This window comes from Rhinopithecus bieti, unplaced genomic scaffold (assembly GCF_001698545.2).
Source record: "Rhinopithecus bieti isolate Rb0 unplaced genomic scaffold, ASM169854v2 scaffold_48387, whole genome shotgun sequence".
Lineage (NCBI taxonomy): Eukaryota > Metazoa > Chordata > Mammalia > Primates > Cercopithecidae > Rhinopithecus > Rhinopithecus bieti.
In genome coordinates, this window is record NW_016819911.1 from 70,305 (window position 1) to 85,240 (window position 14,936).

A 14,936-nucleotide genomic window follows, 5' to 3' on the forward strand; every position below is an offset into this window, starting at 1 on the left:
CCCGGCTCAAAATTTTTTATGCTTATTGAAAATTCTCAAGTTTTGGCTTTTAAGCTTAAGTACATTGATTGTTGTTAAATCCCAGGTAAAGAATTCCTTCTTAAAAAGATGTTTCATTCAGTAATACTTTACGTGATTATTAAAATAACTGTGAAAAATTTAACAACATAGAGAAATACTTCTGAAATTACATTAAAGGCGTGGTGGCTCATTCCTATAATCCCAACATTTTGGGAGGCCAAGGTGGGGCAGATCACATAAGGCCAGGAGTCTGAGACCAGACTGGCCAACATGGCAAACCCCCAAAATTAGCTGGCTGTGGTGGCATACTTCTGTTATCCCAACTACTGGGGAGGCTGAGGCACATGAATTTCTTGAACCTGGGAGGCTGAGGGTGCGAGCTGCGATAGTGAGATCGTGCCACTGCACTCCAGCCTGAATGATACAGTGATATTCTGTCTCGAAAATAAGAAAGAAAAAAAAATTTTTTAAAATCACATTAAAAAGCAGAACAGCACATTACACCCATGCTCTATTTATATAGAATTGGAAGAAAACAGAAAAAAACTGATAGTTTAATTTGGGGATAGAAGAAATCTGTACATTTTTTTCCTCCTCACCTTTGCTCACGCTGTTGACGTATTTTTAAACAACAAATAAATGTAATACAAATGAATATAAAGTCACCTAATTCCTTTTCTAAAACCTACAACTTAAGTGGTCAAAAAGTGAGCAAAATATCCTAATAAGCATATTGTTGTGCTATATTTCCAAATAGCACTGATCCAAATCAGTGTACTACCATAACAGGTGTTAACTGGTAGAAGTATCCATTGAGTATGAATTAAAGTGATATTTAAGTTGTCTAAAAAAAGTAGTGCTTCACATATAACTTTCAAAAATTAAATGCAAAAAGTGGGTCATAGAGCAAAAATTACAGGTTAAGTGACATACTGCATTAAGGAATTCTGACCTGAAATTTAAAATGATGTCTACTATGTTATAATCACCTTTATATTAAAGATTTTATAACTGATTGAAAAATATGAAATAGTATCTATGAAAATACTGATTACCTTTTAGCCTAGTGAGTTCTCATTTGGTATTAATGAGAATTTTGTATTAAACAATGCATTCATCTGACATATATACACATCCCAAATGATTGAGAGACGTTGGCTCATACGGTATAGTCCTTATATCTAAATCAACTAAAATTTCTTAATATAAATTAGATATTGAATACCTTTTATTATTCTACTTCCCCCCAGAACGTAACTTCAGATATCATATGTAGATTATAACTGACCTATACAAGTGTTAGTCCACACTCTCTTTCCTATTAATCCACAAATGAACAGCCTATTCTTAGGGACTAAAGGAAAAGAAAACAAACAACTACAGCAAAAGAAATATCCCAGAAACAGTGGTTCATAAGTTGAGAAGGGAGAGAAAGTGCATAAAGAAAAACTGCCTTAGGCCAGGGGCCCTGATTCTACTGGCAAACTCAAGACGGCCAGCCTGGTGTAACTAGCACTCTGTGACAACACTCTATCTTTTCTCAGACACCTGAAAATGTTTCTTCACATTACAAAATCAGTGGACTGAAATCTACTAGTTAGAAGAGTTTAGTGGTTTTCCATTGTTGGTAAAAATATGGGACTTATGGGTACCATTAGTAATGCTCCTACTGGGCTATGCCTTTTGGTTTCTATACAATTTCTGGCAAGAAGAAATTTTTATACCCAACCCATTCAGAATGAGGAGTCTGGTCTGTCTGTTCATAGCAACTAGGGCACCAGTATTCCTGACCGTGAAAAGTCAGCACACTGTAATGACAATATATTTCTCGACGAAGATAGTGTGGCCATTGATAGAAGCAGAAACACACATTCCCACGGTAATTATTTTCAGGAGGGTGGGATGGGGACATGAACAGAGGTAAAAAAGGGTGATGAGGCACCCTCCACCCTCCACCTCTACCTGTCTTCAACCAGAATAACTCATACCCTGATTGGTTTTATATACATACTCATATGCATTTGGGTTTGAGAGAGGGTTCTAAGACCAAAATGAGGTTTAAAAGCAGTGCTTACAGAAATATAAGTCTCTGTCTTTCTAAAAATAAAGAAGTCATACTCTGTACTCACGGAGCAATCTTCATCCACTATGAAAATGGTGCATTTCTGCACTTGCATAAAAGAGATAATAGTGGCAGCTATTTTCTTCAGAATTACTTCTAATGATTGTTGTTCTTCAAAAATTAAACTAGCAAGGTCAAGCAGCACCTAGACAGAAATATTAAGAGCTTATTATTTAGCAATTGTTTGTAATTATTAAAGCATAATTATTTATATGGGTTATAAATTGTTTAACCTAGCAGGTTATAATCAAGTCTGCATTCAAATATTAAATATGTCTCCACTTATTAACAAAATCCTCCATTGACTGTTAATATAGTTAATATAGTTGTTAAGATCACAGGCTCTGAAGCCAGAGTAATCAGTTTTTAATCCTGACTTCCTTTCCTGCTAGCTTTGAGACTGAAGGCAAATTTCTTGAACATGGGGATATTAATAACATTAAAATCACAGGACTGCTGGGAAGATTAAGATAATATTTATAAAGTATTTTGAACACTATCTGGTACATAAAACACACTGTTAATGTTGTTCTAAACTTTTTAGATCAACATTTGTCAACATTATCAATATTTTTACAGAGTACAGTAAATATTACGCATCAAAGTAAACAAAGTCTTAAGAATTTCCTTTGTGTTTTTTTCTGGTAGATTTCTCTTTCTTCTGAACCTCATAAGTATTACCAAAAACTCAGTAGAGGTGATGCTATCCTAGCTGAGGTCTGAAAGATGAGTAAGAATCATTCAGGTGAAACAGGGAAGAGAACTATTTCAGGCAAAAATAATAGAACTGAGAGAAAGTAGCATACTGAAAGTTTTGATCAGGTTTTATAAGAGCATAGACTATAAAGAGAACCGGGAGATGCGATTGCAACATTAAGCAGAAAAAGAACCTGAAAAGTACTGTATGTCTTTTGAAGCAGTTTAAACTGTGATGCACTGCAGGAAAGAAGTGGTGTGATCACATCTGTTTGTAAAAATAGGGACTGGATGAAAGGATGGCAACAATAGAACAGGGAGAACACTGCAGTTAAAGGCAATGGAAGGTCACATATCTTATTAACACAGATTCTAAACAGAGAAAATATAGGGTAGAGAAGATGAATTATCAAAGAAATAATGAAAAAAGAATTACACAGAAGTGAACAGTTTGCTTAAACCTCCAAAGAGATGAACCAACATACAGATGCCAGCATGATGAATGAAAAAAGAATAATATTGTGAAATTAAGTTACAAAAGCAAATATAAATAATCTGAAAAGCTTATAGACACATAGACAAAATATATATATATATAATATAAAAATACAAAATATGTATTATATATTGTTATATATTTATATTGTAGATAATAAATATAAAATAGTTACAAAAGAGCCAAGAATAAGGACAATATGGATGCTAGTTAGGAGACAAAGCACTACTTCTAAATTCTGAGAAATTGATTTTTCAATTTAGAATTTTATACCCAGCCAAAGTGGCCGGATAGTACAATACATATTTTCATACATGCAAGGACTCAGAAAATTTACTTTACCAATACCCTTTCTTGAGTAGTTAATTGAGAATGTGCTGCAACAAAATAAGGAAGTGAGAAAGAAGTAGGGCATCTAAAAGATAGTGGAATCTTTCTAAGAAAGCAATGAAGAAAAGCTCTATGATGACACTAGTGTAGCAGGCATAGGGCTAAATAGTTTAGCTTGGAAGAAGAAAGGTTGGAGAACCTCAGTTTGGACCTCTCCAAATAGAAGCAGAAGGGGAATTCAACAGGATGCCTAATATAATGGAGTTTGGGGAGGGGTGGAAACAAGAACATGAGGCTATATTAGAGCAAAGAGTTCAAGGAAAAAAATTCAGAAACATCAGGAAAAATGAAAAGTTCTGTAACAAAGGTAACATGAACAACATTTACATAATTATAGTGCTTGTAAATAGTTTCTTTAAAATTGTAACTTTAGAATTAACCTAGACAAAGCCCAGGAAAAGTTCATCACAGTTGTAGAACAGTATATATTACCAATGTGGACAATTGTAAAAGAAAAAGTCCAGATGGGAACAGCAGGGCTAAGGAGTGGTAGTTGGGAAAATGAGATAAAGAGAACAGGGGATGCTAAGACACCCATCTTACAAAGTATGAAATCAAGAGTAATATCTACAGTTGACAGAGCAAGACCTAAAACCATTATTTAACAACACAAGTGCAACCCATACAGTGACTTAAAACAGTGATAGAATGATTCCAGTAAGATAAGGGTAATGGCAAGTAAGGTGTGGTGTAAGTCAAATAAATCCTCATCTCCCAAGTTAATGAACATTGTCTAACAAGATAAACAACTAAGCCTGGAAAATAGGAAATAGAAATGACTACTAGAAAAAATAAAGTATTCAGAAACTGAATCTGTACTATCTAAATTTTTAATAATCTGCATACATTACTTTGATAAAAATGTAACAATTTTAAAAGTATTTCTATACACTTTCTTTAGTAATCAGACCGACCTGATTTCTCTTGTTCTCCAGCAGTGAAGTCTCATAGAGCTGAGCATTATGAAGAACAATACCACAAAATGCCAAATAAGCAGCAAAGTCCTAAAAAACAGATAAGAGAATTGACAAATAAAAACTGTATATAAAACAGTCTAGTTATATTGCCTGATATACAGATCCCCAAATATTTACAGTTAGAAAGCCAAAAGAGTAGATGTTTGTTCTACATAAAATTAGGATGATATAAACCAAGTCTTAGCTAAAGGTGCTGGAATAGTCTCCTAAGGTATAAATTAGGTATAACTCAATAAGGAGAAAAAGGAGAGGAACTAAGATAAAGACCTCTTTATACCACTTGAAGTTACAATTTATTCTATGCAAAATTTGGTTTAGCCTCTCCATGATATTAAGACTTAGATCTATGCTGAAACTATTACATAAATAGCTTGTAACTCATTACTGCAGCAAACAATAGCTTATGTACTCGTTAAAAGAATATCCACAATAAAAGCATAAAGTTAAATATTATATAAGGTTGCAAACATTACTTTAAATATGTCATTTTTAACATGGTTCTATCATCGTTATACTATACTAGGGTAATATGTTTACAATTATATGAATTATTGATATAAATAAATATTTAGACAGTATACCTTATCCACAATGTGATAGAGCCTTAAAAATTCAAATCGATTCAAGAGGGAGTTATATTAATGGATTATAAACATAATAATGGAATATAAAGCCAATCCAGGAACCATGTTTTCACACCAAATATTCTCAAGTGCCATGAACAGAACAGGAGCCTAGATGTCTATTACTCTGATTTTTAAAAAGTATTTGCTATGTTCTGAAGCAATTATAACAAGGGGAGCAACACAGGTGCCAACATAGCCTATAGCATAGAGATAAAAATAACTGTCTTGTTTGAATGTCTTCCAAATTGAAAAGCTCCTACTAATTTTCAGGGGAATAACATAAACAGCAATGGACTTGGGAATAGGAATAATTCAGTAGGCTATGATATATACATAATTACTTATTCAATAGGAGAAATAATGAAACCTACTCATAGAATGAATTTATCAACAGTTTTAAGGGCTTTTGTCCTTAAATGGAAAGCATGTCAATGAGGTGTGTGGAAGGTATTCCTTCAGAGTTGAACAAGAAGAATAATAAAATAATGCTCACTGTTGCTCTCTCTGAAGTTACATTTACCTCATCTAGCCTGAATTCACACATTGGCGCCCCACTGTCTGTGTGCAAGGCTTATAAAACATTCAGAAATTTGCTACACCAGGAGGCAATTCCAATTTTTAGCCAACCAAAAGTGCTGAACTTGTAGCAGTGTTTGTTATGGGGTTTTACTCAAGGTTGGATCTCTATAGCAGTGATGAAAGGTAAATGAGATAGTTAAAATGCCATAAGTCACCTTCTGTGTGGCCCCAACGTGCCCAGTGCAGGCTTGGCAGCACACCAAGGAGGGAATTTGGGGGTTTCTGCTGACTGAATAACACAAGTACTCAGATGTGAAATCATCGCTCTAGTTAGCCTAAGATACACTTTTGAACCTTTCAGATCATTTTAACTCTAATCTTTTGTGTGACCAACAATTTCAGCAACAATTAATCCTAGAGGTGTATATACTACAAAGAAAAAGCATCTTCCTAAATTGGCTCATGCCTGACACAAGTTGTGGTACCTTTTCATCTTTTTCAGTAAATGTCCCACCGTTTCCTGATTTCTTGTTGATGGCCTGGGCTACACCAACAACCTGGTATAAGGAGATAAAAGTGACAAATTTTTTATTGACTGAAATTACGGGTAAAAATTCACCAAAATGTATTTATAGAAGATATCCTGCATGTGCTGTAAAATAACACTAGTCTACAAAACAAAAGCAAAACCCCTCATCAGCATTTGAGCAAGCTTTACATCATTTACCATATTCTTTCATCCTAATAAGAATTCGACTATTTTTAATTTATTAGGGCCCAAGCTATGTTTTATTCTGTGATTTCACCCTGTATTTTGAATGGAATTATTTTAGCAACCACATTTTAAGTATATATTTTCCATAGTTTTTAAATATAAATAATAAATTTTGATTACAGTTCCAATAAAGTATATAAGAAAGTGAACATTTTATATGGGTTTTAAATATAATGTTTCAAAAGGGCTAAAATGCTCTTTTACTAAAAATGAAACAGGACCTACTGGCCAATCATGAAAAGAATGCAGGAGGATCATTAGGGCAAAAATAATTCTTAATGTAAGGATGTAGTCCAACTTCTTTTGAAATTTCTGCCCTTGAAAATTATTTTACCTTTAACAGACTTATTTTTGGGAAAGAGGGTACTGAAAAATCAAAACAGGAATTAACATGCTGAGGCTTATTTCAAATAGATGAGAAGGTATTTGGAAGTTACTTACCTTTTAGTTCCACCTTCATTTTGAGTTATTACCTTAGTCTTATAAAGACCTTCAACCTACTCTTCTCTCTGCTTTATTACTTATAAATTCTACTCTTTCCTTTCTTCTGCTATTTAGTATCAGTGGAATAAGCTATTATCCTCTAACTGGCTATACTTCAGAAATATGTATCTTTAGTTCTATGTGGATGGTTCACTTTGTTTTCTCAGCTCACTATAGTATCTTAGCTTTAAGAAAAAGATATAAAATCCTCCTCTAGGATAGCAGAATAAGAAAGGGGAAATACCTTATTGTCTTATGTAGTTTTCTAGTCTTCTTAACATTTTCTTTTTTTTTTGCCCATATGGTAAAGGGATATTAATTGTTTTAAAAGCAGAATTATGCAATTATTCTATACCTTTTATTTCCTTTAGAGCAACTCTCTCTTATTTTTACATACTCTTTAGCTCTTGAAAACAGCAGCAGATTTCTAGATGCTCTAACCTCACTGACTAAATTTCTAGTAAAATTCCTCTAAAGTCAAAAATGTCTGGATTGTAGGTAGGAATATTCACTGGAACTATAATAAGAGCCACTTGAAGTTCACTGGGGTCTAATATAGAGTAGTATAATTTGGTTATTTTAAATGCTCAGATATTCATTCATCCACTCAACAAATACTGAAGTGCCTATTATGTACCAAAAAGTAACAAAAAACCGGGGAAGTGATTACTCTGAAGGAGCTCAGAATCAAGAATGAGTGATACATAAACATAGACTTATAGCATAGTAGGATGGTGGGATCAATTTCATGAAACTGTGGCCGTGGATTGCTAAGAGCACTGAAGGGGCACTTAATGTGAGTAAAAGAGAAGGAGTCTCAGAAATGACATTTAAATTTTTTTTCTCTAATAAATAGTTTGACAAAGGGAAGACATAAACTTTAAATCTGTGTTTTAAGAAAGATGAGTTTCAAAGAGATACAGAAAGTATTATGCAAAGTTTCTGATAAATATGTAGTACAAAAAGTATATACTGATATGCTATCTGTACCTGGAACTGTATGAAGCAATGTACTAAGCAAGAAAATCGAGAGAAAGCTCCTGCTCACTCGAAAATATAAAAAGACAAAAAATCAGCTGCTTATTAAACGACCACTAATCAAACTATATTAACATTTTAGTCCATCATCATATCAACATAAATTTACAGTGAGATGATGATTCCTTTCAGTCTTTTTTTTTTTTTCTTTTTGAGACAGGGTCTTGCTCTGTTGCCCAGGCTGGAGTGCCGTGGCACAATCACAGCTCACTGCAGCCTTGATCTTCCAGGCTGAGGCTACTCTCCCACCTCAGCTTCCAAGCAGTGGGACTACATGGAAGGCATGTACCACCATGTCTGGTTAAATTTTTAAAATTTTTTTGTAGAGACGAGGTTTCACTATGCCCAGGCTGGTCCCAAACTCCTGCGCTCAAGCAGTCCTTCCACTTTGGCCTTCCAAAGTGCTGGGATTACAAACACACAATAAGATAGAAGAAATAAATTCAATGATTTATAGCATAGGAGGGTGACTATACTTAACAAAAATGTATTGTATTGGGGTAATAGACACCAGAAATACCCTCATTTGATCACTATGCATTATATACATGTACCAAAGTTGCACATATACCTTGTAAATTTGTACTAATAAATAAATAATAAATATTAAGAAAAACAAACCAAGTTCTGTCAAGAGACTATTAGCCCAGGAAAATATAGTCAGTCCTTTGTATTAAACTGTGATAGAAAATATTTGACACAAAATTTTCAAACCCACAGCAATAAAAATAACATCAAATAAATATAGTAGGACAATTATATACAGAACCCTCACATTATATTAGGTAGTATAAATAATCTAGGGGTGTGCTCAGAGCAGGGGGCTGAAGAATGGCTCCTCTGTTTACAACACATGGAACAGGCATCTGGGGTCACTGTGACAAGGGGCACAAAACTTGTGGCTCCCTAAGAACAAATGTCCTACACGTGTAACAAAAAAAGTAATCCAGAGATGATTTACAGTGTATGAGAGGATGTGTGTAGGTTTTATGCAAATATTATACCTTTTATATAAGGGACTTGAGCATCCACAGATTTGGTATGAGGGAATGGAGTGGAGTCCTCAAATCAATCTCTCTTTGTATACTGATGGACAACTGTGTATCTAATATGTATATGTGCTTCCATCCCCAGAAGGGTGACATTTGAAAACGACACTAATAAAACAGATAAAAAATAGAAGAAAAGTCACAGTGTTTGTCCAGGGTTGCATACACAGTAAAAGACAAATAACAGTTTAATTCTCTGACTTTAAGGATCCTGAGCAAAACTAGCACCCTCTGCCCTTCATGTTCATATAAAGTCAGTCCTTCTTTCCGCTGTCATCCATTGCTTCTTTAAACAGATTAGATCATTGTCTTTAAATCAAGTAACTGCTAACTATAGGCTTTGAAATGTCCGTTTTTAATGACAGCTTTTACTCTAAGTATATGTCAGACTTCATATGAGCGGCAGCACCCCTAAAAGCATTAGCTTCCATATCAGAATGTCCATTCACTTTTGCCTACCTGCTGGCTAACTGTACTCTCAGATACAGGTACTCCATGCTATTTTTGTAAAAGCGCAAAAAAGCCTTTCTGTTTTCTATTTTACTGGCACTATGCACAGCACAAATAGATGTTATGTCCTCAAAGGGCTGAGTGTTCTTTTAGGAATGCAAAAGCCAAGACTTGACTCTCACTGGGTGAGCAGTGTGGAATGTGACAGCTGGTTGTTTCAGGGCAACTGATCATTGCCACAGTGAGCAATTTCTTCTTCAATAAGCAGCTGCCCCAGACATTTTCTGAGGCCGTACATCAATCCCAATACATTTCCCCATCCCCAGTTCAGGGGATGCTCAGCATGGAAACTAAAAGCAAAGGAGGAAAGGACAGACTATAAATCATAGCTATCCCTCTCTCTCAGCCTCAGAAGATCTCCATTGCAATGACAGGACTCAAGACAGTCTAATCTGAGCCACATACAAACTTTACTAAGAAAACTAGAACTTAACAATATATAGAGGAGTTAGGGGAGAATTTTCCCTAGTGCTCTTTTCAAACTTTTCTTTGACTCATTTATTCATTCTGTCATAAATACTTTATTCAATAACTACTAAGTGCCTTTAGGTACCAGTAGTGAAGAAAACAGATGAAAATCCCTGTCCTCACGGAGCTGACATTCTAATCAGTGTTAGGCTTGGGAATCCCACCCCCATACTCTCTCCCCACCTGCTTTACAGATGAGAAAACTGAGAGTGAGAGAGTTGACACAACAGATCCAGGCTTTCTGACTTCTCTTCTGAATCCTAAGGAATCATCAAGTTACGGTAATATTCCATGTGGTAGGCAAAATAATGACCCCCAAAGATGTCCTTGTCCTAATCTCTGGAACCTATGAATATGTGACCCTTAAATGACAAACGGGGCTTTTGATATGTGATAAAGTTAAAGATCTGGAGATAGGGAGATTATCCTGAATTATCTAGGTGGGCCCAATGTAATCACAAGGTCCTTGTAACGAAAAATGGAAGCAGGAGAGGCAGAGTCAAGGAAACATTTGACGATGCTATTCTGCAGGTTTTGAAGACAGAGGAAGGGGCCATGAGCAAAGGGGTACAGGCAGCCTATGGAAGCTAGAAGGGGCAAGAGAACAGGTCCGTTTCTAGAGACTCCACACAGAAACACACCCCTGTAGATGCCCTGATTTTAGCCCACTGAGAATTATTTAGACTCTGAAGTCCAAAGCTTCAAATAAAATATGTGTGCTATTTTAAGTCACGAAATTTCCGGTAGTTTTTTTTACAGCAGCATTAAGAAACCAATACATTCCATCCAATTATGATTCCTATATTCTTGCATTCTTTTTCTTCTTCTCCACACCTCATTTTATCTCTTCTGTTTCACTATGTAAATCCTCACTGTCTTTGAAGAATGTGATATCTCATTCCTAATCATCTTTCTGCCTTCAGTCTATCTTTGTCACTTCAGCCAAATTTATATTCTTGGGGCACTGTTGTGCATACACAGATCACCTCATTTCTCAAAAAGTTTAATGGTTTCACCCATCTACAGAATAAAAATTAAAGACTCTACCTAACATTCCACACCCTCAACTTAACTAGATCACTTACATGGGTCTTTGGATTAGAATACTGCCATGTCGTTTGTTCACATAATTCCTTGAAATATCACCTTCCACCTTCTCTACTGAGGCCAAATCTCCAAAAAAAATCTTCCCTTCAAACCTACCCCTCGAAACTCTGTGTGGCAGTTGTATATGCCCTACACCAGACAGGGTATTCCTTTTTAACCTTTTAAGCTCATTTTCTTTACTCACATCCTAGCCCTGCAAGTAGACTGTTTTCTAAGGACATGATTTATATTTTATGCTTTATGCTACTAACAACACTTTGCATTGTTTTACATGTACTCAAAGGTTGAATAGTATTTGCTGTTGATGATAATGGGAGAAATGCCAGCAAGAATAAAATTTTTTAGGGTGATGTACTAACTGAACAATGTACATTCAAATAATAATTAATTATGTCTTCCCATTTTTGGCTCTAGCCTTTGCTTAAGATTAAGAAATCCATCCATATCTGAGAACTTTGTGTGGCAGTAAAAACTTTATGTTCTTAATAAGCCATTAATTATGGAGTTGAAACTTATAGCCTAAGGTAACACTGGAAGATAAAAGAAAGAAAAGCTTGAGATTATTTAATTTTAATTTAAAAGTATAGAAAATCACAAAGAATGAGATAGTAAGCATTCATGCCTTTGCCATCTAGAACAGTGGTAGTGTGAGACTTGTTAAAATACAGTTTCGTGGGTCTACCCCCTAAATTTCAGATTTTGTAGATCCAGACTGGGGCCTGTATTTCTACAAGTTCTCAGATGATTACAAATGCTGCTGGTCCAGGGACAAAAGACACGTTGAGAACTACTAATACAGAATTACTAAATGTTAATATTTGGTGATGTTTCCTTTATTAATACTATTAAATTATGATAAAATTAAATTGGACTTCCTCTTTCCAGTCTCATTCTTCTTCTTCCTGTTCTTCCTACCATAGTCAACCTTCTTCATCATACTGTTAAAAATATATATAAATCTATACACAAAACATAGTACTTTTATCTTTCAAAAAGGTTTCTTAAATGAAATAATACATACAAAACATTTTGCAACTTCCAATTATATTCAATGTTGTTTTTTAAGGTCAATTCATATAGATCTGGTTCATTCATTTTACATACAATATTGCATTCCATATCAAACTGTATTAATTTGATCGCCAAAGAATGGATGTCTGAGTTGTTTGCAACTTTTTACTACTATAATCTTTGAGAAACGTCTTTGTATATTCTTCTTGTGCACATGTGCAGCAACTTCTCTGGTTAAATCTTCAAAAAGATTACAGAAATGTATACCTTTACTAGCAAGGCATAAGAATCTCCATTAACCTCACATCCTTACAAGCGTCTGGTGTTATCAGACTTTTTCAATGTTTGTCAATCTGATGGTTATAAAACTGTATTTCATTGTTGCTTTAATTTGTATTTTCCTGATTACTAGAGAGAATGAACATCTTTTTTATTGTTATTGGCTAACCTGGTATCCTCTTCTGTGTTGCCTATATGTACATTAGCCAATTTTGACCATTTTAGTTATGGTTTTAGGGTGGGCTCTTATTAATGGATTTTAGAATCAAAGTTAGATATTTCTTTAAGTGACTGGTAAGATTGATTTTATCCTTCTGTATATACAGGCTATTTATCTTTACACCTACTTTATATCTCAAGAGAATGTTTACAGATATTCCATGGTTGGGGGATGAGACAAGGATAAACAGAGGAGAATGGTGCTTTTAGTTTACTCTCACAGCCTTCATGGCTACGAATGGGCAGCCAAGTAAGTTGGAGAGGAGCGTCTAAGGAATTCAAAGACATAAAAAAGCAGTGCCCTGAAGATAACTGGCATCAGAAATAACATGATCAATGCCATTGTTTCTAATACAGTTATGAAATCTCCTCCTCACTAAAACCAGAAAAATTCAAATGCTAAAGAATTTGCCATTAAAAAAAGGAGAAGGGAGGGCTTGCCATGTAATAGGCACTTTGTGACTGTTCATTCATTTAATCCTTGGCATAATCCTTTAATTATCATCCCCATTTTATCACAGAGCAATCCGATGTTCAGAAAACTTACATAACTAGTTCAGGAATATGCAGACCCAGACACTCTCTAGACTTGATTCCAAGGGCTACAATTCTTTCTACTAATCCCCACAGGAAAAAGTGAAATCAGCCCTAGTATAAAATATAGGCTTTTTGTTTTTTTGTTTTTTTGAGACAGAGTCTTGTTCTGTCGCCCAGGCTGGAGTGTAATGGCGCACTCTCGGCTCACTGCAACCTCTGCCTCCTGGGTTCAAGCAATTCTCCTGCCTCAGCCTCCTGAGTAGCTGAGATTACATGCGCCCACCACCATGCTTGGCTAATTTTTGTATTTTGAGTAGAGACGGGGTTTCACCATGTTGGTCAGGCTGGTCTCAAACTCCTGACCTTGTGATCTGCCCACCTTGGCCTCCCAAAGTGCTGGGATTATAGGTGTGGGCCACCGCGCCCAGCCAAATTATAGGCTTTTATGGACTATTCTTTTATACTCAAGGAATCATGGAGACCAAGGGTCCTCCAGTACACACCAACGCTTAGTCTTTAGATCTCATAAGTATGCTTATCTTCTTAATGCACATTTTCATCAAAGGGAATGGAACAACTTTAAAATTATAACTCTAAGAAACAAAGACAATCCAATGTGGCTGCTAAAAGTTGTCTTCTTGGACTTAGATTGTAAGTCTCGTAACAAGTTTTCACAGTCAAGAACCACTTATGCAACATTAAAAAAAAAAATTCTATGTATCAAGGAAAAGTGAATAATAATGCAGTATCAAAAATAAGTAGATTCTTCAAGAAAAAGCAAAACTAATTTGTGGTGACAGATATAAGAACACTGTTGCCCATGGGTGGTGAGGACTGATTAGGGAATTAGTTATACAGATATATGCATATTTTTCAAAACTCATCAAATTGTACATTAAGATCTCTGTGTTTCACTGTACATGAATTTTAAAGCATTTTAAAAGCAAATGAATATGTAATTGCTGAAGGTATGTGAAAGTGGGTGCCCATGTGCCAAGTTCCCAGCTGTCTAGGTAATGTTGAAGCAGGCTGAGGTCCTGATCATTTGTTCTGTGCTATTAGGCAGGATGGTCACTCCCCAGATGGGGCTAGGGCAAATCCAGTCTCTGGGGGTCAGTAGCTGTCCTGCTCCAGGAACATCCTGTGGGAATAGAGTCAACCTGAGACTGGGGTTCTTCCCCATGAGGAAATGCTTGGCATAATTGTTGATCCTAGTGTTTATTCTCATCTCTTTGAACAATTAAAAAAAAAATTCCCCTCCTGCCAAATAGTAAACTCTCTGCCACACTAGCTTTTAAGTAAGGAGGTAAAGCTCTTAAACCTAGAACTAAAGGGACTTTTTGCCTTATTAGATCTTTCTGTCCCTTGAGATACAGAGATTCTGTCCAGAGACAGAACAGCACATAGCCATTGTGAGCAAAGTCTCCATATAAGCCCTTTAAAAACTGCCAGAGACACAAAGGTTACATAGCAGAAAAGAGCCTGCTGTCTTTCCCATGGCAGGGTACATTCAGTGTTTACTGTTGTTGTTTAACTTTCCATTCCTCCATTTGTCTGGCTTTGCAACATTCTCAGAAGGAGGAAGTGGACATTTTCTGACCCCCATGAAGTGA

The 14,936-nt window shown here is 35.5% G+C and overlaps 1 protein-coding gene across 1 annotated transcript in view; it reads right to left on the reverse strand.

The window, feature by feature from the left end:
* Positions 1-14,936, reverse strand: part of PDE5A (phosphodiesterase 5A) — a 142,566-nt gene that overhangs the window by 66,649 nt on the left and 60,981 nt on the right. The window contains exons 4-6 of the mRNA XM_017859302.1: positions 6,333-6,404; positions 4,640-4,729; positions 2,147-2,288 (exon numbers count right to left, since the gene is read on the reverse strand). Coding sequence (XP_017714791.1) covers positions 2,147-2,288; positions 4,640-4,729; positions 6,333-6,404 — 304 coding nt within the window. The remainder of the gene's footprint in view (positions 1-2,146; positions 2,289-4,639; positions 4,730-6,332; positions 6,405-14,936) is intronic.